This window comes from Sus scrofa, chromosome 18 (assembly GCF_054392235.1).
Source record: "Sus scrofa isolate SSC_HxYL_T2T_F1_AM1 chromosome 18, Sscrofa_HxYL_maternal_Yorkshire_Landrace_v2.0, whole genome shotgun sequence".
In the NCBI taxonomy this organism is placed as follows: Eukaryota; Metazoa; Chordata; class Mammalia; order Artiodactyla; family Suidae; genus Sus; species Sus scrofa.
In genome coordinates, this window is record NC_139400.1 from 18,687,501 (window position 1) to 18,712,173 (window position 24,673).

A 24,673-nucleotide genomic window follows, 5' to 3' on the forward strand; every position below is an offset into this window, starting at 1 on the left:
CTATTTCAGGAAAGGGTTGAGAGAAAAAAATAATGGATTATTTTGGGAGCTGAGTTATTTATTCCTTGTTTTTTTTGCTTTTGCTTTTTAGGGCCCCACCCATGGCATACGGAGGTTCCCAGGCTAGGGGTCGAATCGGAGCTGCAGCTGCTGGCCTAAACCACAGCCACAGCAACGCCAGATCTGAGCCGTGTCTGCGACCTACACCACAGCTCACAGCCACGCTGGATCCTTAACCCACTGAGAGAGGCCAGGGATAGAACCCGCAACCTCATGGTTCCTAGTTGGATTCATTTCCAACATGCCACAACGAGAACTCCATGATTTATTTATTCCTATGGTGTATATGGGAGAAGAGGGGGTAGGAAAATAAGACACATCTAATGACCTAATTTCAAAAAAAGTCTCAATTATCAGACACAAGCCTGCAAAAGCGTACAACAGCTTCCAACATCAACTAGCTTCAAGTTGTTGAATTAGCCACTGCCTGTAATATACAAGGTCCAGTTCTCTCCATCAGCGTGGATCAGTCACCGTTGATTATATGCGATGTTTAAAGAAATCAGCCCCTGAGTAAATGAGAGCTAAATCACCCGCCCGCTTCCTCTGCACTGGAGGAGGGTGCGTGGCATTCATCTGCAGAGAAATTCTTTTTTTGTTGTTCCCTCTCACCTCAGATAGATGTTGAGTACCTGATACGTGCTTAGCAGAGTGCTGGGGGTAGAGAAGAGAAGGAAAGAGGAGAGAAGATACTGTCCCAGACCATACGACTTATTATTTTCTTGGGAAGCCATCGACTTGTTCAAAGACTTGTTATTTGGCAGTAGGGACCTACTGAAGGTTTTTGGCAAGTATAGGTAATGTGGTGAGAACGGTATTTTGTGATTGTGGGTGTGTGGTCGGAGAGCTGGGGGAAGCAGGGCCAGAAAACAGGAGGCTTTTGCAGTAGCCCTGGCAGAAGTGATGAGCCGTGACGACCATGTCAGCGGCCAGAGAGGAAAAGGGGCTTGAATCCGGGGAGCAGCGTAAGCAGCGATTCTCCCTACCGGCTGCTTGCTGCTGCTGCTGGTCCCCGCCTTGAAATAGCCCATTGGAACGGGTCTGGACTGGGCACAGGAATCAGTATGGTTTTAAAAGCTCCCGAGGTAATTCTCGAGTGCAGCCTGGATCTAGAGGCATCTGTGTAAAGGAAGACTTGCTGGGGAGACGAAGGGGTGAAGGGGTGAAGGGGTCGGGGGATGAAGAGAGCAAAGCGACTCCTAGGTTTCATTCCTCGGTGGCTGAAAGGTGGAAAGGACTTGGCCGGGGCTGCCTCCTGCTGGCGGGGCTGGGCTGGGGCCCCAGCGGGAGATGGTGTCCTGTTCAGCCCCCAGAGGTGCCGGAGGCCTCTGGGATGGAGGCAGGAGAGAAGGGCATGCCCCTGACCTTGGAACAGTAAGGACTGACCAGGGGAAGCTGGCAGAGCGGCTGGAAAGGCCAGGGCGTCAGTCACCCGTGGGAGGGAGGTGCGGCCAAAGCCAGCCTCCCAGGGGTTGAGAGACGGAACTAGAGGCAGGGAGGTAGGACTGACACGCTTCTCTGGGGGCACCTGGAAAGAATCCTGGAGAACAGAGCCAACCAAGGAGAGAAATGAGGGCCCTGTCACCTGAGTGGCAGGCACGTGACGAAAGAAAAGGATATGCTACTCTTGTCGTTCCTGAGGGTAGAATCAGGCTGGACAGTGAGTCCCACGGAGGATTTTGACAACATGCAGAAGCCTGGCTGGAGCTTCCCATCAAAGCGGGCAAGCCCGGGCCCACTGGAGATTTTCAAAAGCTGTTATGGAGCATCTGAAAAGGTCACCGTCAGATATTTATGGATCCCCTCATGCAAAGGAGGAGGGTAACCCCTCGGCGCCTTCCGTGTCTGGGATGGTCGGACACATCCCGAGCACGCCCTGGCCCACCCAGGGACAGCCTGTGACATCAGATCCTGGTCACTCTGCCAGGCCCAGGAAACGCCACGTGACGGTGGAGAGCGGTCAGCTTCCTCTGTTTATCCCCCGGCCCAGCCCCCAGCGTCCCCGTCCCGCATCCTGTGTGCATCTTGGTTGATAATTCAGTCTAAAAGCCAGAGCCTGGGTCACTTACTGTTTGGGGAAATGGTAAACAAAGATAAGAGCTTTAAGCACTGGAATTTATTTTTCATCCACTTGGCCTAAAAGCAACTGCATGTTAAATTTAGAAGGCAGCCTCCAGACCCCTCCGGGCCCTCCCGTTTCCTGCCTCCTCTTCACCGCCCATGCTCAGAACACCGGCTCGCTGACCATGGAATCTGAAATGCTTTTGTAAAGCCCAGGAGTCTTTGGAGGCTGCCTGCCTGGATGTTTATAAAATGTATCATCTGAGCGCCTGGGAGAGAGGGGCTGTGTCCTCGGTAGCACCACCCGGCGAAGCCGCCTTGACTCAGATGTCTCCCGGGGCGAGGTGGCCGGTGCTTCTGCCTCCCCACTGTCGCGGGCTGAGATGCTCCCCAGGGAGGGAACCACGTTTCCAGCAGGCCACCTTCCAGTTTATTTACAAAGGTCTCCCCCTCGCCTGGGAGCCCATAATGGAACAGCTCTCTTTTCTCTGTAGGTTAAACCCCTTTTGCCACAGTCCAAGAACCTGTAGAAATCCTTTTGTTGGCCTGGAATTCTGTTGTATTGAATATTGTTGGAAATAAATGAGCCATTGTCTGGGCTGAGAATTTTCTGGCTAGATAGAGATCTCCACTGTGATGCGATTTATTGTAGCAGGATTTTTTTTTCCCCCAGCTCATTTTAAATTCTCTGCTCAGTCCATTTTCACAGCTCAGGATGTAAGTGGGGAGGGCTAGGCCTGAGCTAAAAAAAAAAGAAGAAGAAAAGAAAAGAAAAGAAATCTCCTTTCCCAAGAACCTTGTCCAGAAGCTTAGGTGGCGTCGGATATATCCGTCGGCCACTTTAGCGGACAGGAAGGTCCCCCACTGCTCTTGGCACGTCCATGACTAGGAGAAAAGTACAGAGACTCTGGGTGTTACTGGAGTTCCACCTTCGCATGGTTCAGATGAAAAGCCACAGCCCAGAGAGCGAAGGTGGCCGGTCCTCACTGTAGCCCACACTGAAATTCTCAGTTGTCACTCTTAAAAAAGTCCATTAAACCAGCTAAGCGTTAAAATAAACCCAACCCTAGGTAAAAGTAAGTTTTGAAGTTATATATATATATACATAAAGTCTAAAGAGCAATTTACCATTTTTTAAAAAATAACTCTTGACATTTTGAAATTCACGACCGGCAGGCAGAATTGTCAACAGGAAGAGATAGGAACACGTCAGATCCAGCTGGAAGACAGTGGGCAAATTGTGAAGCTGTGCTGACATTCAGTTGGCTCATCTGTAAAATGGGCAGAAACCACACCTACAAGGGTTGCACTGAGGAGTCCCCATTAAGTGCCATCCAGGGGGGTTTCTTAGGAAGCTCTGTAATTCGGCTGTGGGACAGGAGCGACTCTGTGAGTGGTAGTTGCGAGCCTGGGGTCATCCCGGGAGAGATGGATACCATTGTGCCAATAAGAATTAAGAATTCAGTGGGGGCCACCTTGGGGGAATCTGACAGTGCGAAGCTCCCACGCCTGTCATCAGAGGAGGGTGGATAAAGCCTAGAAGATGCAGCAGTGGCGACAGCTGAGTTGCAGCTGATCCTCGGAGGCCCCCGACAGCTCAAGTCTTCCCTCTGCCAAGAAGCGGGCTGTGCCTCCCTGACAGCGTGTCTGGTCCTTACAAGGTCCCACTTTGCACAGAGGTTTCTGGAACTCAGGTAGTTTGCTCACGTCCACAGGGCCAGGCACTGGGAGAGCTGGGGTTTGTCTGGGGCCGCCCCCCACCCTCCATGGTAACCTCCTCACCTCTTCCACCTGATGCAGTTTTAGCCCTTATCCCCCTTTCTGCAGCTGGTGGCTTTTAGCGAATGTGCTTCCTGCCAAGAATGGCCTCTGTGGTGGCAAAGCTATAAAAATGTGCCCGAGACACGTGGCTAATGCGAGGTTCTCGGCTGCTGTGGGCCTGGTACACAGAAGAGCGTCCCTCCCTTTGCCTGGGAGATGGAGGAGTGGGTTTGGATAAATAAGAATGAGGTTGTGGGGAAAGAAAGTTTTTTTTAATTAAATTGGGGGAAGGAGGGGACCTACATAACCACAGATGGCATACGCCTCAGGCCTCAGCCTTGGGTCTGCCAGGTGTAAGGGGGGCCCCTAGGTGAAGGGGGTGCTGCCGGAGCCAGTCAGCCAGGCTCCCACCAGCTGGCCTGCAGGTGGTCCCTGCCAGGGTCCCCGCTGGGCTTCTCAGGAGGGGCCTGGCTGATCCTCTCCCACTGACCACATGAGAGATGTGGAGGGCTCACCTCTCTGGGGTGGGCTGGGGGAGGTAACGGCTACTCCTGTGGGTCACAGGGAGACCCCCACACTCCATCTCTCATGGAATGGGGAGGGTCTCATGGAATGGGAGGCTGAGTGCTCCGGCCTAAGCCCTCCTCATCCCCTCCCCACCCCCCAGCCTGAGTCTCTCTCCTCCCCTCCCCATCCCCGGCTGCTGGGCAGACCCCCAGCGCATCCAGGAAGAGCTTTGGTGAAGAGCGCCCCCTTCGTCAGGCAGCTGCTCATGCAGACAGATGGGCTGAGCCCAGGGACCTTCCACCCAGTCCGCAGCCGGGGCCTGACTTTTGTTACTGGTTTCTGATTTTCTTTCCTCCCTTGGTCTGTTCTTTTGCTTGTTTATTCGTTTTTGCTTTTATAGGGCCACATATGCAGCGTACGGAAGTTCCCAGGCTAGGGGTCGCATTGGACCCCTGCCGGCCTACACCACAGCCACAGCCACACCAGATCCGAGCCGCATCTGTGACCTACACCACAGCTCATGGCAATGCCGGATCCTTAACCTACTGAGCAAGGCCAGGGATTGAACCGGTGTCCTCATGGATACTGGTCAGGTTTGTTACCGCTGAGCCACCATGGGGGCTCCCTACTGGGCTGTTCTTTTAATGTGGAACAAAGCCCGACGTGGTGACTCGGGCCTCACTCCTGCCCTCCCTCCCATGAAAAAAGATTCTGTTTAGCGTGTTCCTCTCTTTAGGCTTTTCTTTTCTGTATTTATTTATGCTAGGGATCTTTCCAACAAGCTATTTTCTAACAAGAATTTCCCCATCTCACGAGGGCCACCTAGCAACCTCTGGGGTCCCCTTGCTGTTTACACGAGGCGCTTCCACGCCCTGACGGTCATTGCCCTGGGCTGGATGTCACTAGAGCTGCTGTGTAGCTGGCGTGGTCCTGAGGGGTGGGGTGGAGACGGGCAGTGCTCGGTCCCTGGAGGCAGAGACACCTCGGCACCCAGGCTGTGATGGAGGGAAGGGCGGCCACCGCGGGGACACGGAGGGGCCATCACGGGGGCCACGGAACCTGCGCCGGGTAGGAACGGGGGGATCAGAAAGACTTCCCGGGGAAGGTGAGGCTTATGCCGAAGCAATTTTCAAAAAGCATTTGTGTTCTTTCACACAGAAACAATAAAAGCACTTAAACAAGGTTTTGGAACAAAATTGAAGCGAGTTCCATCACAGCCGCACCATTTATTGCTGTTTTATTGGAGCGCGTGCTCTCCGCGGTTTCTGCCTCTGTCTCGCGCCAACCGCGTCTCAGCCCATAGATCGTCGCAGTGGCACGTGTTAATTACGGCAATTTGTTTTGGCCGCGGATCTTAAGGAATCGTTTGTTTCTTTTGTCTGCTGCTTCGTGTCGGGCCGGCCTCCGTCAGCCTCACAGCCTGGTTGCATTTCCCCCTGCACAGTGGCGAGGCTTCCCAAAGGGACTCACCCTCACGGCGAGGACAGACGGGGGTCCCTCCCAGAGCGAGAGGTGATAGAGACAGAGGTCACACCAGGAGACCCTGAGGGAGGCGGGACCAGCTGGCTGGAGGGAGTTTTGCAGGCAAATAGGTACCGAGAGCCTGGGGCCAAATCCACGGCCACAGACCAGGTAGGGGCATTTGTGGGGCAGGAGGGCAGGAATCTCAGACACCCGAGGGAGAGAGAAGCAGCCCTGAGGGGGTGGGCATGGCTGAGCTGGGCAAGGCCTGTTTATGGGGCCCTGCCTCCTGCCCGTGATGGGGTGATGGCAGATGGGCTGCCAGGAACATGGGCCCGGGACAGGAGGCCCCAGGGGTCAGGACCAGAGGTGATAGGATGACCTCCCAGCGACAAAGGAGGCTGGGCTCCCTGGAGGGCATGAGGGCCACGTGCCGCCACACAGGAAACAGGTCTGGGAGGCGGGCTGCTGCCTGCAGCTCCATCCTCTCAAGACTGCCACTTTGAGCAGCCTTCGTGCCAGCGCTGGTGTATCTGCCCATAAATGTGGGACCCACATGTGCATCTATGAAAAAGGAGAGTTGCATGGGAACAAAGCGCACCCCTGGGCCCCCAGATGGACGTCGCCTGCTACCCTTGCTGCTGGTCTCTGTCTCCCCAGAGCCGAGGCTCCTGGTGGAGGGGCCAGGACATGTGGGGACAGGTGGGGGAAGGGAAGAGAGCAGAACCAGTGCCATCTTTAAAGGCAGGGGCAGTCCAGAGCTACCCCGAGGGTTACTGCCCCCGTGCTGTGGGGCAGGTGCAGGCTGAGTTTCATGCTATCATCTCACTGAGGTTTTATTTTACAGATGAGAAAACTGAGGCTCAGAGGGTTTTGTGCATAAGTTCAGCAGGCAGAGGGAGGGTGGAGCCTGGCCAAAACAGGGGCTCATAGGGGCTGAAGGAAAGTCCATCTGCCTGATTCCAGAGGTTGTGAGAAGGCCAAGCAAAGACAGAGCAGAAAGGAAGGCTTTTCTCTTAGCATGATGGGCCGCTGGGAGAAACAGGAAGGGGGAGAACCCAGGGGTGTCCCGAGGGTCCCTAAACCCAGGCCAGGGGGATGGGGAGGGTGCCAAAGGTCGCTGCCAGGCCGGGGAGGAGCCCTTGCAGACCTCACGGCCCCCTTGGTGCCGGGCAGAGTGCTCTGGCTGGGGCTGGCGAGGGCCAGTCTCATCCCACGGCTCCCAGGAAGGAAGTGGAAGCTGCTCTCAGTGGGTGGACAGTCTCTGCCTTATCCATGTCCTTGGCCTTGACCTCTAATCTCCCTGAGCGTCTGGGGAGGCACTGCGCCCACAGGTGGTCCCTGCTCTGCCCTCTAGTCTGTGCAGTTGAACTTGGGTGGTGGCTCCCTGGCCCCCAGGTGGCTCACCTGCCGTCTTTCGCCAGCCCCAGCTGGCTATGGATTCTTCTCAAAGAACAACTGCTCTGAGACTGTCCCTGGGCCAATGGGGGCCATCCCTGAGGTTCCGGTCAGGCCAGAAAGTAGATTTGCAAAGTTTACTGAAAATGGCACGGTGCCGAGCTATTCTTAATTTCTGGCAAGGGCTGGGCAGGAAGAAGTGGATTTAAACTCCAACAAAGGGAGAGGCACCCGCAGGATCTCCTCGGCCGTCACCTTGCACATCGGGGATGCAGATGCCTGTTGGTTTGGCTCAGCCCAAAGGACACCGTAAACGTCTCGTGTCTTAAGGAAAGAGAGTCCTTTCCAAACACTTAGGCCAATGGCAGGTTGGGTTGGGTTTCTGGTGTGGGAGTTGGATTTTATAAAATTCAGAAAAATCTGCCTGACGAAAGAAAACACCGTTTCTTTATGAGAACCACTGCCCTCTGAGCTCTGGGAAGGCCTGGGACCCACAGAATCTTTTAGGTCAAGGCACAGGTGACCTGGTCCACCTGCTCTGATCTCTGCCCCCACCCCCGCCCAGATTCGTTACTTTCCCAATGGCTTTTTATTTTTTATTTTTTTATTTTATTTTTTTGTGTTTTTAGGGCCACACCTGTGGCACATGGAAGTTCCCAGGCTGGGGGTTGAATTGGACCTCCGGCTGCCGGCCTACACCACAGCCACAGCAACACCAGATCTGAGTTGCGTCTGCGCCCTACACCACAGCTCACAGCAACGCCGGGTCCTTAACCCACTGAGCAAGGCCAGGGATTGAACCTGCATCCTCATGGATACTAGTCAAGTTCGTTACCACTGAGCCACAATGGGAACTCCTCCTAGTGGCTTTTTAAAAAGGTAATTTAAAAATAGGGCAATAATACTGTGGATTTAAAGACAAAATATCTGGATCTCATTTCAGAAAGCTCTTAGGATCCCTTGTGCATTATCTTTCTGATGGGTATGTCTGGTAGAAGCATTGAGTCAAATATGTGTTTTGTAATTGCGTGACCGTTTTAGGCTCAGAGACCCTGACAGCTGATTTATGGCAAGTGAAGCTGGGAACCTTGGGGTGAGGCTTTACATGTGTGGAGCCAGGGAGGGAGCCTTCGGTCCTGCAGGCTCCTGTGAGAGGAGCGGCCAGGAGAGTTGAAAAGAATGAAATAAAGAGTCAAAAGAGGTGTCCAGTCTCTGGCCTGGGGCATCAGAACTGTTGGTCAGCCTTCTGGGCTGGTCATTCTGGCCTCGGACTCAGTGTGTGCGGGTTTGAACCTCTAGTCTCTGTTGGGGATGGAAGTGAGACTGGTTCTGGGCTCCTCTGGCCACTGGGCTCTGATGGCGGGGGGGGGGGGGGGGGCCTTCCTCTTGCATTTGGAAGCACAGTGCATTTCCTCTCACTTGGTGAGCCCACCGTGGCTCACCCTGGGATCACCAGCGACCTGCCACATCCCTGAGAGAGACCCAGGCCGAGTGTCAGCTCAGAGCTATGCGTTTACCCTCCCAGGGCACTGCCCAAGTCCACAGCTTCTGGAACGTTGTAGAAAGTCTAGGTCTGTACAGAGAGCCTGGGGAGTTTTTCCAGGGTCTGCCCCCCTGCTTCCTATTTCAAACCTCCACTTTGCGAGCCCGTGTCACACAGCGCTTCAAAGCACACGGGAGGCACACCACCCAATTGAATTTGAGTCTCACCGCTTACCAGCTGTGGGCCCGGGGCCAGTGTAACTGTCACCCTGAGTTTCTCACCAGATAAAATGGGGTAGTACTGGGAGTTCCCACTATGGCTCAGTGGTAACAAACCTGACTAGGAACCATGAGGACATGGGTTGGATCCCTGGCCTCGCTCAGTGGGTTAAGGATCCCACATTGCCGTGAGCTATGGTGTAGGTCACACACATGGCTTGGATCTGGCGTTGCTCTGGCTGTGGTGTAGGTTGGCAGCTGCAGCTCCAATTGGACTCCTAGCCTGAGAACCTCCATATGCTGTGGGTGTGGCCCTAAAAAGAAAACAAAAAAAAAAAATAAAGGGGGGGGATAATACTAATCCTCCTCAATAAAGTTGTTGTCGGTGAAGAGCCGGGTTTCTGGACAGCATTTAGCAATGCCTGGAGCACATGGACCTCGGAGAGCTCGCCTTGCCAATGCAGCCGTGGCCTCGTATAGCCTCTGGGGGTCCATTCCGTTGGCTGGTGCCCAGGGTTCTCCCCTCTGACCTGCCTGCCTCGACCGACCACTTCTCTGGCAGGCCTGACCAGTCTTGGACCTGGTTTCTCCCTGAAGATGCCCCCGGAATGCCTGCTCGGCATCTCACGCCTCACTGGGGGTCCTGGCTCCATCATGAGACCTCAGAGGGAACAGGATTGGGCCCTGGTGTCACCCAACCAAGGACCTCCGTCTAGGATTCCCAATTGTCACACCATAGGGAAGGGGACAGTTGGACCAGAGGACTGGGAACCGGAGGCTCCCAGAGTGGTCCCTTTGCTATTCCTCTTGGTCCCCGGGGTTACCCCAGGTCGTGGGCTGGGAACTGGGGCTGCTATAATGGGTCCCTCCCGCTTGGAGCTCCCAGCGCAGTGGGGGGATGCTCGTCTCATCAATAAATGTAAAGCCACAGCAGAGCTAAGAGTTTTGAAGAAAAGATTTGCAGGGGCTAAAAATTTGAAGCTGTTTGCTATACTTCAGAATACCTGAAGGAGTTAATTTGTTGGAGCAAATAAAAGTAATTACCTTAGTAATTACCTTTTTTATCCAATATATTTTTTTTTTTAAACTTTTTTTTTTTTTTTTTTTTTGTCTTTTTAGGGCCGCACCTGCAGCATATGGAGGTTCTCAGGCTGCGGGTCAAATCAGAGCTGTAGCCATTGGCCTACACCACAGCCACAGCAACGCCAGATCCAAGCCATGTGTGTGACCTACACCATAGCTCACGGCAATGTGGGATCCTTAACCCACTAAGTGAGGCCAGGAATCAAACCTGCAACCTCATAGACGCTAGTCTAATTTGTTTCCACTGAGCCATGACGGGAACTCCCATCCAGTATATTTTAAACGTATGGGACTTGCTTACTCTACAGGGTTACAATCACTGACTTAGAATTTGATAAATTCAGGGGAGATAACTGGATGATGGGTTATTAATGGGGCCACCGTGGCCTCGGGAAGCAACTCTCATGGAAGCAGCTACCATGCTGTCCTCCGCACCTGGGCTTGGCCTGCCCCTGCAGGTGTGTCTCCCGTGGAGGGACACAGACCGGATGGGGCCTCGGGTGGGCAAGGGACTTGAAACCCTGCTACTTGGGAAACGTTGCAGAAACCAGAGGGGCTGTAGCCTCCACCCTTTTGAAAGGTTATTCTATCTGGTCCCAGGGTTTGAAGCCTTGGGTGGAAGCTGTAGGGAAACGGACCCGTGGGTTAAGGGTCTGCCCGGCTGTGTGACCTGGAAGAGGTGAGCTCGCATCCTGGGACTGATGGGCTGGAAGATCGAGCGTCGCCGGCAGGGCCGGGGAGGCGGGGTGGGTGTTCTGGCCTCGGTTGCCGGGCTCAACCAATGATCCCTGAAATCCTTCCAGCTCCTCAGATTCGGTAATTTGCTCATTTTGTCTTTCTCTGGCAGAAAACAGTGTCTTGGCAACTGGGGTGTCAAAAGAGTGAGTTTCGTTGGGAGCAAAGGAGGGCACGAATGCTCTGAGCTGAAAGGGACGGGGGCTGGGAGGAGCCGCACCGAGCGGGGCCCAGGAGTGCAGGAAAGGGCCTGTGTGCCCCGGGGAGCAGAGGCTTGGCCTCAGGGTGAGGAGGGGACCTGTGACTACTTAGGGTTTCTGAAATCTGTAAGATGGGGAAAATGGGAAGATTCGCCACGACAGCAAAATTAAAAAGAAGACTTCTGCAGAGCCCTCGGTGCCAGGCTCCGTGCCGAGCGCTTGTTACCATCTCATGTGAGCAGGGCCCACCTCACGGCAGAGGCACGATGGTTCTGTCCTTTTACAGTTGAGGAAACTGAGGCTCAGGGTCACATGGCTGGTTGAGGCCCCGTCTGGCTTTGAGGCGGGGCGTCGGACCCAGTCTCTGTGCTCCTCGCCATCAGCCCGGCTCCCTCCAGGGTGGGTGAAGATACATGGGTGAGAGGGCCATGGCACCTGCCAAATGCCAGTTGTAGGTCCTGCTGTGGGCATTGTGGCCTCGGGCCCCCCGGGCCAGGGTGGCTGTGGCTCCCGTGTGCCAAGCCTTGTGGGGTTACTAAGAACCACCTTCTCTAAGCAGTAGCCGCCAGGGCCAAGAGAACCCCCTGGCCAGCTCACTCCACGGGATGGTGGGAGAGTGCCAGACCCCCTTCCCTGTGCAAATTGACGGACCGCTGAGCTCACAAAATACTGAAAGAAGCCCCTGAATTTGGATTCCGCAAGCCGAGGTGGACCCTTGCAGAGCCGCACGAGGAGGAACGGGAAAGGAGCATACGTTTCTCTGCCTCTGTCCACCACACCTGGAAAACAGATGTGTGAGCTGGGTGGCCAGGGAGAGGACCTAGGGGATAGTCCGCCAAATGGTAAGATTCCAGAAACTTCTGCATGTGCTTTGAAAATCTAGACATAGCATGAGAGAAAAATATGCAGTATACATGGATATCTCTTGGATTGGTGTCTTTTTCCTGCCAGTTTGCAGGCATCTCAGCGTAGCAGACCTCCACGTCCTGATGACAGAGTGTTAAGATTAGAGCAAAAGGGTTTTCCCATCGTGGTGCAGTGGAAACGAATCCCACTAGGAACCATGAGGTTGTAGGTTCGATCCCTGGCCTCGCTCAATGAGTTGAGGATCCGGCATTTCCATGAGCTGTGGTGTAGGTACCAGATGTGGCTCAGATCTGGCATTGCTGTGGCTCTGGCATAGGCTGGCAGCTGTAGCTCCAATTCAGCCCCTAGCCTGGGAACCTCCATATGCTGAGGGTGCAGCCCTAAAAAGACAAAAAAAGGACTTGAGTTCTGTGTGTGCTGTGTGACTCTGAGAAAGACACTTAACCTCTCTGAGCCAGTGTTTTCTCGGCTCTTTAAGAGGGAATGTTCACAGTAGATACTCCACTGACTTCACTGATTAGAACAAAGTGATAACAAGTCATAGTTACTGTTCTTACGTCTGTCTGATATCTCTGCCAGTGCCAGTGCCAGTCTCGGGTATTGGTACAGGGAAGATATACTGTAAAGATCTCCTAGGGCACCTGTCTCACTAGACAAGGATGGGGGCAGAGGGGGAGTAACATGCTAAAGATCAAAGGGTGAGTACCAAGACGAGTTCGTTTCAATGCTGATATAAATCAGATGGATATCATAAGCCATGACACAGTCGGTTTAGATGAGAAATTATGTAAGTCTTGGACATTTCAGAAGAATACGAAGTGATAGCAAAATGGTATAGATGTAATATAGGTAGATAAAATAAAACCAAAAAATGTGACTCTCAGAATGTGAATTATAACTTGGAGACGAGGAAAGCGGAAGCTGCAGGGTACAGTGGAGCAGAACGAACACCACAGGCTTGGGAGCTGGCAGACCCGCCTTTCATCCCCAGTTTGGCCCCACGTTAGTACAATGCACTTGGGGAGTCCCTTAACTGATCTGACGCGCTTCCTCCTCTGTTAAGTGGATTCTTAACATCTCCTCATCCGTTTTCCTGAGCTGTAACTGTCCCAGCGAGTGTTTTTCAAAATGTGGGCTGTGATTATTTAGGGAATCGTGAATTCGATTTAGGGGATTAAGACCAGCTTTTTTTTTTTTTTTTTCAAAAAGTAATAGAATAGAATAGAGTGGAATAGAAGACAGTACATCACACATAGAAGATTACCTGTTGTTTCATAAAACTTTTTTGTTTGTTTTTTTGTCCTTTTAGGGCCACACCCTAGGCATTTGGAGGTTCCCAGGCTAGGGGTCTAATCAGAGCTGTAGCCTCTGGCCTACACCAGAGCCACAGCAACGCCAGATCTGAGCTGTGTCCACGACCTACACCACAGCTCACGGCAACATTGGATCCTTAACTCACTGAGCAAGGCCAGGGATCGAACCCACAACCTCCTGGTTCCTAGTCAGATTCGTTTCTGCTGCGCCACAACGGGAACTCTTCATGAAACTTTTGTGTCCGTGATGTAGGTATGCATGTGCTGGGTTGAATTATAAATTTCTTACGATGGGTTGTGGTCCCCCCAAAAGTTTGAAAAAACATAATTCTGAGACTCCCGGGGCTGCCAGGAAGATGCAGGTATCTGCCTGCCTCAGTTTCCCCCCTGGCACAGGCGAGTCTATGATCTCATCCCTTTGACTCTGCATAGAGGTTCGAAGTCTTCAGAGGTCAGTGCCTTTTCCTGCGTGACGGCACCCCCCGCCCCCCACCATCCAGGAGACTGTAGAGGCCAGGGGACGGTTCATGAAGGACGATGAGTTGCCAGATTTATCAAATAAAAATACAGGCATCTGATTAAATGTGGATTTCAGATCTAGAGTGAATCACATTTAACATAAGGATGTCCCAAATACCTCATGAATCACAACTTGTACAAAAAAAAAAAATGACTCATGTATCAGAAATTTAAATTTAAGCAGACACCTGTATTTTATCTGGCCACCCTAAATAAGCCATAAATAAACAGCAAACAGGAGGGCAAGTTTCAAAAGAGTAAGACTTTTAACTGCCCCAAACTACGAAACTTGGTGCTTTAATATGCTCATAAATTAACAGCTGTATTGTATTATGCAAATTTATGTTAAGTTATTCACTCTCTGTCATCACGCTCCGATAAAAATTGTATAGATGACATTTAGAGAAAAATGACATCGTCTGATAGAGAGTTTTGCGCTGCATTTCGGCGGCGCCCATCACCTTTGGCTCGCCTGAATGCCACAGCCACAAACACGCAGAACCAAGGCTTTTGTGAGCGACTCGCTGAATTACTTATGGTCTGTCTAGAATACTGAAGAACAGCCCCAGTGAGTGGCCAGGGGTTGTTTTCCCTCCATGTTAATGCCTTTCAGGAGAAACACAGCTTGGTGGTGAAATAATGGGAGCGAACACCCCTGCCTTTCATCCAGAAGTTGGCAGTTTCCCACCAGTAAACACTGTGCCTGATAAAGGTGAGCCTGACCAGACAGGCAAGAAGGGGGAGGAAAAATTTGGTTTTTAATCTCTGCCTTCACGTTTCTTGGCGATTCCACACAAAGGGAACAAAAGCAATTTCTGCTGTTGCCTTTCTATAGCATCGCTGTAGAAATGGCCACCAGTTGGCTAATTTAATATTCAGAACATAATAGACATGCCTTATCTTCAGGCTTCGCTTAATTTTTTTCACTGACAACTGTCATTCTCTTGGATGCTCCTGGTACACCACCCGTATTATTTTTTTTTTTTAAAGCATTTGTAATTTAAAAGAAAAAAATGTGGAATACTATTGGTGGAAGAAATGCCTGGGTCTGTTCTGGAAAGGAGGGGTAAGATCTTGCTAAGGGCACAACACAGTCCCAAAGGGGTCTCGATAGCAGAGGCTTAGAGGGACAGGGAGCCAGATGGCCTTAAGGAATCTTTGAAGATTGCGGGGCCAGGCTTGGAAGGCAGGCTGTTTGCAGCCGCAGTGACAGGAGGAAGGCAGGTGAGACCTCTGCAATGGCAAAAGGACTCTTTGTTCATCCAGAAGAGAAACCACAGACACAGAGGCGGGGTGTGGCGCGGCATGTCGGGGTTGTACAGTGCCCACTCCCACCCTGCGAACACGAACACAACCACTCCCTGCCCCGGCGGTGAGGGCAGGGACAAGGGCATACTCGGTCTCAGGAGAGGAGGACAGGCTGTTCCAACACACGGAGAAATGAGGACGGGGCTGGGACTCAGGAAACCGCACGCACACGGGGTGGTCTTGGGTGGTCTCCTAAAGTCCTTTGCCTCAGTTTCCTCATCTGCAAAATAAAAGGATTAGGTGGACCAGCCTCTAAATCTGTTTGGACATTAGCTTTCACTCATTCATTCAACTAATATGGAGCACCGGCCACGTGAGGATGAGAGGGCCCTGCACACCTGGGGTCAACAGCCTAGAGGTCAACCTGAAAAGCATGTCCTTCTGCCGAAGAGCAGCAGCGGAAAGAAGGAGCAGGTGGGCAGGAGGAGGGGCCGTGATGTGAAATTCCCTCTGAGGCGGCTAACTCCTTCGTGAAAACGACTAAGGAAGACAAATGCCAAGGCGGACATCTGTTGCTTCTTTGGACATTGGCTTTCCCAGCTGAGGAGGGAGAGTCCTGTAATGACCTAACATGGACAGCTGGGAAGTGCCGATTGCTGGAAATTTCTGTCCCAGACGGAGCCCTAGCAGGGATGGGTTACCCCCACAGGCTGTTTCTATTTCAGCTGGTTCACACGGACAGGAAGGAACCTGCATTGCATCTCCGAGGCTGTCCTGTCCTTTATAGGCAGTAGGATTTGGAGGCATGGGTGATGTTTTCATCCTTAATGCAGCTGTAGAAAAGGAAAGCAAGGATGGACATTTGAAGGATACTGTTTCGATGCCAGCAGCAGACAGGCTTTGTTTGGTTAGATGATAGCCTATCTCACCAGATAGCTCATGGAGCCCAAGAAAGATGCTTGTCAAGATACTCACAGACCTAATTGAGTGGGCTTGAAGCTAAAATTTGAGGGACAGGAAGAAAAATGCTTCTAGACACGGTGATAAATGACAGGTTTGACATATGACTTATTCCCAGAGGAGGAAACTGTCTCTCTGAGACTCAAGGGACAGAATGGATAGAGGGATTCCTGTGTGGTAGACTTTACATGGGAAAATTTTTTTTTTTTTGCATGGAAATATCAATAGAGTTTTAAGACACTCAAGGGCAGATGAAGAGAATGTAAATTTGTCAAATGCTAAGTAGAACGAAGCTGTACTTCTTTTTTTTGTCTTTTTGCCATTTCTTGGGCCGCTCCCGCAGCATATGGAGGGTCCCAGGCTGGGGGTCAAATCGGAGCTACAGCTGCTGGCCTACACCAGAGCCACAGCAACGTGGGATTCGAGCCGCGTCTGCAACCTACACCACAGCTCACGGCAACACCGGATCCTTAACCCACTGAGCAAGGCCAGGGATCGAACCCGCAACCTCATGGTTCCTAGTCGGATTCGTTAACCACTGCGCCACGATGGGAACTCCAAGAAGCTGTACTTCTTGGTTTAGGGTTTTTTCCCCTTTCTTTTGCTATGGATGTTGAGGTGGTTTGATCTATTTCGTGGTTGTTGAAGTAAATTATTTGTCGTTTGCATGTTAAGACTGACATGTCTGGCCTTCCTTGAATTGCTTAGTTTCTCGAAGCCTAAGATCCAGGTGAAAGATGCCGCCTCTTCTGGTGATGTCCTTAGGTACTTGGTGGCAGAGAACAGAGGGGACACCTAAAAGAGGAGGACTTCGGGGCCTTCCCAGCACCCTGACAGTGACCCCGCTGTCACAGCGCTGGCCAAGTGGTCATACATGGTCCAGGTGTGTGCAAAACCTGCTCTCGTAGGACAGCCATCTGCTCTCCTGGAACAAGCTAGTCCGAACCTGGTGGTCCTTCTCAAGACAGCACCAAGGCATTCTGAGCTAGCAGATCTGAGTTCAAATCCTGCCCTCTGCTTCTACCTTGAGTGAGTCTCCTAGTCTCCGAGTTTCACTTTCCTAATCTTGGAAATGGGAAATGTTCTCTACTTTGAGAAAAGAACGGATTGGTTGTTAGACTTCCTTGGCCCAACTCCAGACACAGAGCATGGGTTCAATGAGTCGTAATTCTTCTTTTCATCGTAATTATTGGCAATATGAGTTGATATTAATACTCGATTCCTAAGGATCCCTCCTCGATATGAACCAGTTGGACACAGGGTGTCTCTGTCACAGACCTGACACAGGTAGCCTCCACAACAGGGGTTACAACTGGCCACAGGTCACAGACGGGGGGCCGGGATGATGCATGAAACCCCTGACACTGTGCAGGCGACTGGTGCCCAGAAACAGAACTGTTGAATGGTAGGTACGTGTGTCACAGAGCCTGAGATGTTTCCGCTAGATGCTCCTGGGAGATTTCTAAGTTATGTGTTGCCTCGGTGAGCAGAGGCTCTTTCTTTATAGCTTCGGGTCAGCTTTATTTAACACATACAGTTTATTATGAATAATTACGATGCTCCATAAGCGTTTACCGGTACGGCGATGATGCGGGTGGCCTCGTCACTACTGTCCCTCAGGTCTGCAGATCACTAATTTGTGGACAGGCTGGGGAATTGTTACAGGAGCTTTTCAGGGAAAGGCAAGGGGATGGGGGAGGGGGACAGCTCGGGCGCCAGAAACACACTCCCTTCATCGAGAGATAACAACGAGGGACCCTCCCTGGGTCTCAGTGGTCTGGTTGGTGAGGTGGAGAAACAGCCCCTCCCGCTCCTGGAGGGTGGGGCCAGACCCCGGGCCTCTTGGATCATGACCTCCAGGCGGAAGGACCTTAATTGTAGAAGGTGCTTTCAAGCAGGCCAGTCTGCTGAGTGTTCCAGAGCCACCAGCTCGTGGGGCTGGCCAGGCAGGCCTTGGGTGCCTGGCTCTCATCATGGGCTGGATCTGAGCCACAACACACTCATAGAAAACCCGCCACTTCCTGGTGACCCTACGAGTGACTTGTGTAAAAAGCAAAAAGCAGCTCCAATAACTAGGCAGTGTGTTGATAGAGTGAGTCTTGTCCTTAATAACGCAGCCCGAGCTCCCTATTAAAGTCAAGTTCGCATGTATACCTCATGGGCATGTGGCAGTGGTTCTCCACTGGGCTGCACCTGAGAATCACTTGGGGACTTTTTTTTCTTTTTGTCTTTTTAGGGCTGCACCAGCGGCATATGGAAGCAGCTAGGCTAGGGGTCAAATCGGAGCTGCAGCCACCAGCTACATCACAGCCACAGCAATGCGGGATCCAAGTTCTGTCTGCGACTTACAACTTGTGGTAACACTGGATTCTTAACCCACTGAGCGAGGCCAGGGCTCAAACCTGCATCCTCCTGGATCCTAGTTGGGTTTGTTACCACTGAGCCGTGACGGGAATTCCAGCCTGGGGACTCTTAAAGAAGGGCGATGCCTGGATCCCACGGCGGGCCACCTCCATCCAGACCGCTGGGTGGATCCCTGCACCTGCGGATTTTAGAAAGTTCTCCAGGACACGGGAATACCCTTGGCTGCTCCTAGACCTCAATTTGCACCTGGGCCCTTGGTCTGAGCTGCGTGTGGATAAGAGAAAGAACTAGGAGGCGGTCTCTAATTGCCCGAAGTCAGAGATTCTGCCTAGAGGTGGGCTGGGGTCTGCTCTATAACCCTAGGCCTTGGCCACTTCAATCAAAGTCTGGGAATTTGGGGAGGAGGGGTGGTCCTGCTCTGTGGGCCTCTGAGGTGGATCCATCAGAGACCCCAGGAGAGGGAGGCCGGGGCTCACTGCCCATCTTGGCATCAGACATGAACAGACTGGGGGAGGCCGGAGGCACAATGAGGCTGCAAGATGAACATCTCAGATGCACGTCTCCTGTTTTGTTTTTTTGTTTTTTTTGTTTTTTTTTTTTTTTTTTACCGTAAAACACAAACAAAACTGCGAGGACATGCAGCTAGTGCCAAACTTTGAAGGGCATGGAACCCACAGAGGATGGTTGGAGAACTATTATTTTTTTATTTTTTTTTTGCTTTTTAGGGCCACACTTGTGGCATAGGGAGGTTCCCAGGCTAGGGGTCGAATCAGAGCTGTAGCTGCTGGCCTACACCACTGCCACAGCAATGCTGCATCTGAGCCACGTCTGTGACCTACACCACAGCTCACAGCCACGCTGGATCCTTAACCCACTGAGCAAGGCCAGGGATCGAACCCGCAACTTCATGGTTCCTAGTCAGATTCATTTCCCACTGAGCCACAATGGGAATTCCAAGTTGGAGAACTTTCTCCAATGAATGAGATGAGATCTCATTCATTGGAGAGTGAGAAAAGCACTGAGAAGGGTGTCTATGGAGGTAAAAAGCAGCCCAGGGATATGATGTCTCTGTTTCTGGAAAGTTCCTGCCTCGTGGGGTGGTTGTCCAGAGACGCAGGGGCATCAGGGGAGAAGCTGACCCTGTGCCCTTCACCTTGACTCTGTGGGCCCCCAAGAAAGAGAATCCATAAATGCAGAGAAACGGATCCTGGAAAAGCTATGCCAATCCCACAACCATCTAGGAACACTTACTCTCCTGAGGACAGAGAGCCAGGAAGATGGGTTAAAGACGGTGCCAGCAGAGATGGGCGATGAGGTTGTGCCCCCGCCCGCCTGGGCAGTGGCAGGTTCTCAGTGCCATGAATGTGTCGGAGCAAACACAGTTGCAAGCTCCCCACCCCAGCAGGCAGCCCGAAGCCCCTCTAGAGAAATACTGGAGCCGCCCCTGTCCCACCCCAGGCAGGGCGCGCAGCACCGGGGATTAGCTGCTGACTCATGAGTATTGGAGACAGCGCTGAGTAGGACAAAGCAGCGGGAGATGGGAGCTCCAGTCCAGTCCAGGAGCTCCCATGCGTGACCTTCGACAGGTTGCTTATCCTCTTGGCGCTTCTGTGATGGTTCGTCTTTGTGCCCCCCTGATTAGGCCACCGTCCCCAGTCCCCAGTCATTTAGCCAAACACTAATCTCAGTGTTGCTGTGGAGGTGTCCTCTGTTTGGGGGTGATGTCTACGATATGGTGACTTTCAGGAAAGGGCATGACCTTTGGTCCCGTAAGTGAGCCTCCTCCTGTCTGCTAAAGGCCTTGAGAGCAAAAGCTGAGGTTTCCTGAAGAGGAAATTCGGCCTCAAGGTTGTAGCATTGGATTTTGCCTGAGCTTCCAGCCTGCTGGCCTGCCCCGCAGATATTGCATGTGCTGGCCCATAAACCCCAAGCGTCAGTTCCTTAAACCCCCGCTCTCCCTCTTTCCTGCTGGTTCTCATCCCCTGGAGATTCCTGACTGGTACAGCCTCTTCCCCTGCCAATTAAAAGGGGTTGGTGATAGTTGCCATACCAGAAAGTTTTTGAGGGGATCAAGTTAACTTTTGTAAGCTCTCAGCTTAAGGCCTGGCTATAAACATTGAATTGGCGGCAGCATCAAGGCCAGCAGAGGGGAGATCTACTCCTTGCACATATGGGGACACTGAGGCACAGACAGGGGGTGGGCATCGAGGGGGATCTCCATTCGGGGCCACTGGACCCAGAATCACATGTGGCTTCACTCTCTTAAGCCTTGAGACGCTGTATCAGCTACACACTGTTGCAAGTCCCATTTTACAGATAGGAAAACTGAGGAACAAGGAGATGACGCCTGGGAGGGGCAGCTCTGTGGCCCCGTGTGCGCCCTGGCAGGGCTGAGCCTGGCACTGTGGGTGGCAGTGCTCCTGGGTCAGAGAGAAGTTGAGGTTTGGTCTGAGTGGGATTGGAAGCGCGCTCGCTCGGCTGCCTGCTCTGTTCCCGTCCCAGAAGGAGGTGAGGCCATGTCCCCAAGGTCCTTCAAGGAGTGGGCCCCCAAGCACCGTGAATGACCAGACAGGACACCTAGCTCTTCCGATTCCGTGGAAAAGTCTGTCTTTTGTCCAGAACTGCCCTCCCCTGGGGCCTCCCTCCTCCTCAGCCACTCGAACCAGTTTCTCATGGAGCTGAAGTCCTTGCCTGTCGCGAAGGAGGTGAGAGAGGGGTCCTCTTGCTTCCAGCCTTAAATTACTAATTAAAATGTCTCAGAGACTAAGCCCACTGCAGAAAGAGCCTGGCTGGTTCTCTAAAGCTTCTTGTTCATAACCAGAGGGAAGTGGATTCTCTTCTCATCTTTATAATAAGGATTCTTGTTACAGGGTATCTGTTTTATGCTTCCTATAGCTCTGGCCCCAGTTTGGTCTCAGCAGGGGGAGGCCAGTGGAGTTTAATTACATTCCTCCTATAGGGAACATTCAAGAAATGAGGCTTTGAAAAACAACTTGTGCTACCAAAACGGAGGAAAAAAAAAAATCGAATTAAGCGAGTGAGAAACAGCCCTTGCCTTTTGTGTCCTAGAGACCCAATCTAAATATTTAAATTTTAAAGACGGAATTCTAAGTGCTTAACTTTATAAACCTTACACATTGGAATTCACAGGGGAGTCAAACATCCCTTCTGATCTGGAATATTCCTGTGCCTGGAGTAACAGGCTCACGTGGTTGATATTTTCACATACGCCACATTCAGCTATAAAACATAATGCTGAAAAAAACAACCACGACACAGAGCAAAACAAAACATAATGCTGCCCATAGTCCTGGGGCAAAACAGACTTACTAGAAAACTTAGAGTAAATTGAATGTCTGAGCCAGAAGCAAACATTCTAGAAAGGTCTCTTTATTCTCTGCGAACTTTCCAATTTTCCTTCCTTTCTCTGGCTCTGAGATGCCCCATGACTGGCTATTAGTGAGCGTGGCGGTGGCCCCCCCAGAGAGAAGCTATTAATTTGCTGACTGCTAGTGGGCAAATAGCATGAACTGAGAGAAGCACAACCAAGGCAGGTTGTTGGGCAAATAATCGAGGCAGAGGTCAACCCTCTGTGCAGAAGACCTTTATCGAGGATGACGGGGGTGGAGGTGGGGGGTGATGATAGGTAGTGAGCTCCTTGTTCCTGGAAGCATTCAAGCAGAACAGCATGATCTTATCTCAGATATTGGTCCTGGGTGGGAGGCTGCCCCAGATGTCCTCTAGGGTTCTTCCTTTCCTTGGCATGACAGATTCTGGGCCCCGCAGGACCCCTGTGGGCGCAGGACTGTAGGGCTGAAGGGACATCAAGTGTCGCTCTCACCTGCCCACATCGCCCTTGGCAGCAATGGTGCCTCCCCTCTCTGACTCCAGGCTGCTTCCTCCTTCCAGCATGCAGTGACCGCCCTATGCTTCCCCACCTCACATCTGCTTTCAGTTAGTCTCCAGTTAGAAAAGGAGTGAACATTCATTCATTCATTCAACACCTACTCGGTTCCCTCATGGCTCAGCGGAAACAAATCTGACTCATATCCATGAGGACGTGGGTTCCATCCCTGACCTTGCTCAGTAGGTTAAAGATCTGGCATTGTCGTGAGCTGTGGTGTAGGTTGCAGATGCGGCTCGGATCCCGCGTTGCTGTGGCTGTGGTGTAGGCTGGCAGCTGTAGTTCCAATTCAACCCCTAGCCTGGGAACTTCCACAGGCCGTGGGTATGGCCCTAAAAACAAAAGCAAAAGCACCTGTTTGTCCCAAGTCTCTTGTGTGCCAGGCACTGCCCTGGGGTACACCACGGTGCTAGGCAGAGTCCCTGCTCTGGCAGGGCTAAAGTCTGTGTGGATTTGATTGTATCACCCCTCTCCAGTGGCACGCAGTGGTGGAGATGTGTTGGCACAAAGGAAGCACCTCCAAAGGGTGAGATTTGATGCCTAGGGATGGGTTTTGAAAAAGATCTTCCTCTTGGCCTACGACGTCTGCATTCTGAGGTTCCTGCTTCACCACTGGTCACCAGCGTCCAGTGAAGTTTAATCATAGTGTGTGTGTGTTTACTCTTTTATTCCAAAAGCTAACTGTGGGGAATAAACCACATGCTTTTGATGTCGTAAAAGCCCATAATATGAGCAAGAGTTAAATAAAGGAGCCATTCAGCTGAGTCTCTAACGCAAGGCCAAGTAGACCCATGGAACACCCAGCCTCGGCTGTGGAGTTCACTTGCCCAAGTTTATTTTTTAGTTCTCGCTTTTCTGGATGGAGGTGAACCCACCCCTCCAGCTTCTTTGCTTTGCAAAGTGTGGCTCCTCGAGAGGCCCAGACATCGAATGTCAAACACTCCGAGTCGCCCCATGAGAGACGTCAAACCTGTGCTGACTGGCGCTGCCCATCCCGGGGGCGGGGGGGTGGTGCAGTGAAGATCTTTTTGCAGGTTCCCCCTCCTCTGCCCCGATGGAATGGCTCTGCAGGGACTCCCGGGCAGTGGAGGGCCGGGGGTTGGGGCACAGACTGCAAAACTTTCTAAGTGCTGAAGCGCTACCCTGGGTTAAGCCAGGCGGCCCAGAAAACGCTGCCACACCCTTCCTGCCCTCCGCCAGCCTCCCGCTTGACCATCCACAGCGCCCGCACGTGAGACATCACCTCACAAAGGTACAGGCTTCTGGGGTGGCCAGGGGCTCCCGAGCTGGACAGGGGGTCAGGGTCAAGCAAGGAAGCTTCTGTGTATCTCTGGATCTGAGGACTAGCGGAAGGAAAAGAGAGCGAGCGAGAAGGCTATGTGCTGTTGCAAACACTGGTGAGACAGAGAGAAAGGGAGAGAGGTGAGAAAGCAGAGAGATGGGGCGGATGAGAAGGAAGACAAAAGAAAAGAGGCCAGGGAGCCACTCAGATCTCTGAGGTCTGGACGGTGCAGAGCCTGGGGCTGTGGCTGCCACTCCCAAGGCCCCTGGGGACAGCTGGCACTCAGGTGAGGCAGGCAGCTCGGTTTCCCCAGGAGCCGCCGGGCCATGGGCTCTGGGTGTCTCCTGCCCACGTGGAGGAGTTCAAACTCTTGAGTGGTTTGAACCGGGGGCCTCTGTCCCCTAATCCAGGTTGGCCATTCCCCTTGCTCTGGGGACTTGAGTTGTCTAATGATGGGGCAAGAGACACCTCCTCTCCTGTCGTCCTTCTTCCTTCCCAGAATTGGAGCCTCAGAAGCAGAGACCACACATCCTAACTTCTAAGATGGAGTGACAGGTGCACCCAGAGAGGCCCCTCTTGCAGGCTCTGACATTAGTTGCTGGGAGGCCAGGCAAGGGTGAGCGAGTCTGCTTCTCGGGAGTCAGACACCTCCAGAAGGAGGGACCAGAAGTGGGCAAGCTGGGCTCATTCCAGGGTTCCCTTGTTGTAGCTCCTGCTCCTGCTGTGATAATAGAGCAGATTTTGCTCTGGGCCCCCCCGGGGAGACAGCCTCAGGGAGGTTCCCTTTGACTGTGGTACTGTGACCTGGCCTCTCAACTGGCACCCAAAGTTGCCGTGTACACTAGGGGCTCATTAGGGCTGTTTACAGTCTAGACGGAGCTCCCTGCCTGAAAGATCCAGCTGGATGGGTGCTTGTTGGGCATGATAGGCCCCAGTCTGCACATGGCTCCTAAGAGAAGGCTCTGGTTTCCACCTTCATCTGCCTTGAAAATGACTTTAAATCAGCTTAAAAGCTCCCCTAAACATTGCTACTCCCCCATTCCCCAGAGGAAGTTATAGTTGACCCTTGAACAGAATGGGTTTAAACTGCATGGGTCCACTTACAAGCAGACTTTTTTTCCAATATTTTGGAAAAAATTTTGGAGATTTGCAACCATGTGCCAAAGCTCATAAACCATGTAGCCTAGTACTCTCAAAAAAAAATTAAGAAAAAGATATGCATGCATAAAAAGATGTAGTTACCATTCTA

At 52.2% G+C, this 24,673-nt stretch overlaps 1 protein-coding gene and 1 long non-coding RNA gene across 8 annotated transcripts in view; one reads left to right on the forward strand and one right to left on the reverse strand.

Annotated features, from left to right (window-relative positions):
- TBXAS1 (thromboxane A synthase 1) overlaps positions 1 to 24,673 on the reverse strand; it is a 169,393-nt gene that overhangs the window by 19,557 nt on the left and 125,163 nt on the right. Inside the window, exon 10 of one of the 4 annotated variants that reach the window (XM_085004827.1) lies at positions 16,072 to 18,416. Coding sequence (XP_084860953.1) covers positions 18,294 to 18,416 — 123 coding nt within the window. The 3' untranslated portion in view covers positions 16,072 to 18,293. 4 annotated transcript variants of the gene reach the window in all.
- The window catches only part of LOC106508202 (uncharacterized), a 161,816-nt gene that overhangs the window by 11,397 nt on the left and 125,746 nt on the right, over positions 1 to 24,673 (forward strand). The window contains exon 3 of one of the 4 annotated variants that reach the window (XR_014833644.1): positions 678 to 2,738. The exons of the other annotated variants lie outside the window; for them this stretch is intronic. This is a non-coding gene — a long non-coding RNA (uncharacterized LOC106508202). Of the gene's footprint in view, positions 1 to 677; positions 2,739 to 24,673 lie in introns of those variants that run through there. 4 annotated transcript variants of the gene reach the window in all.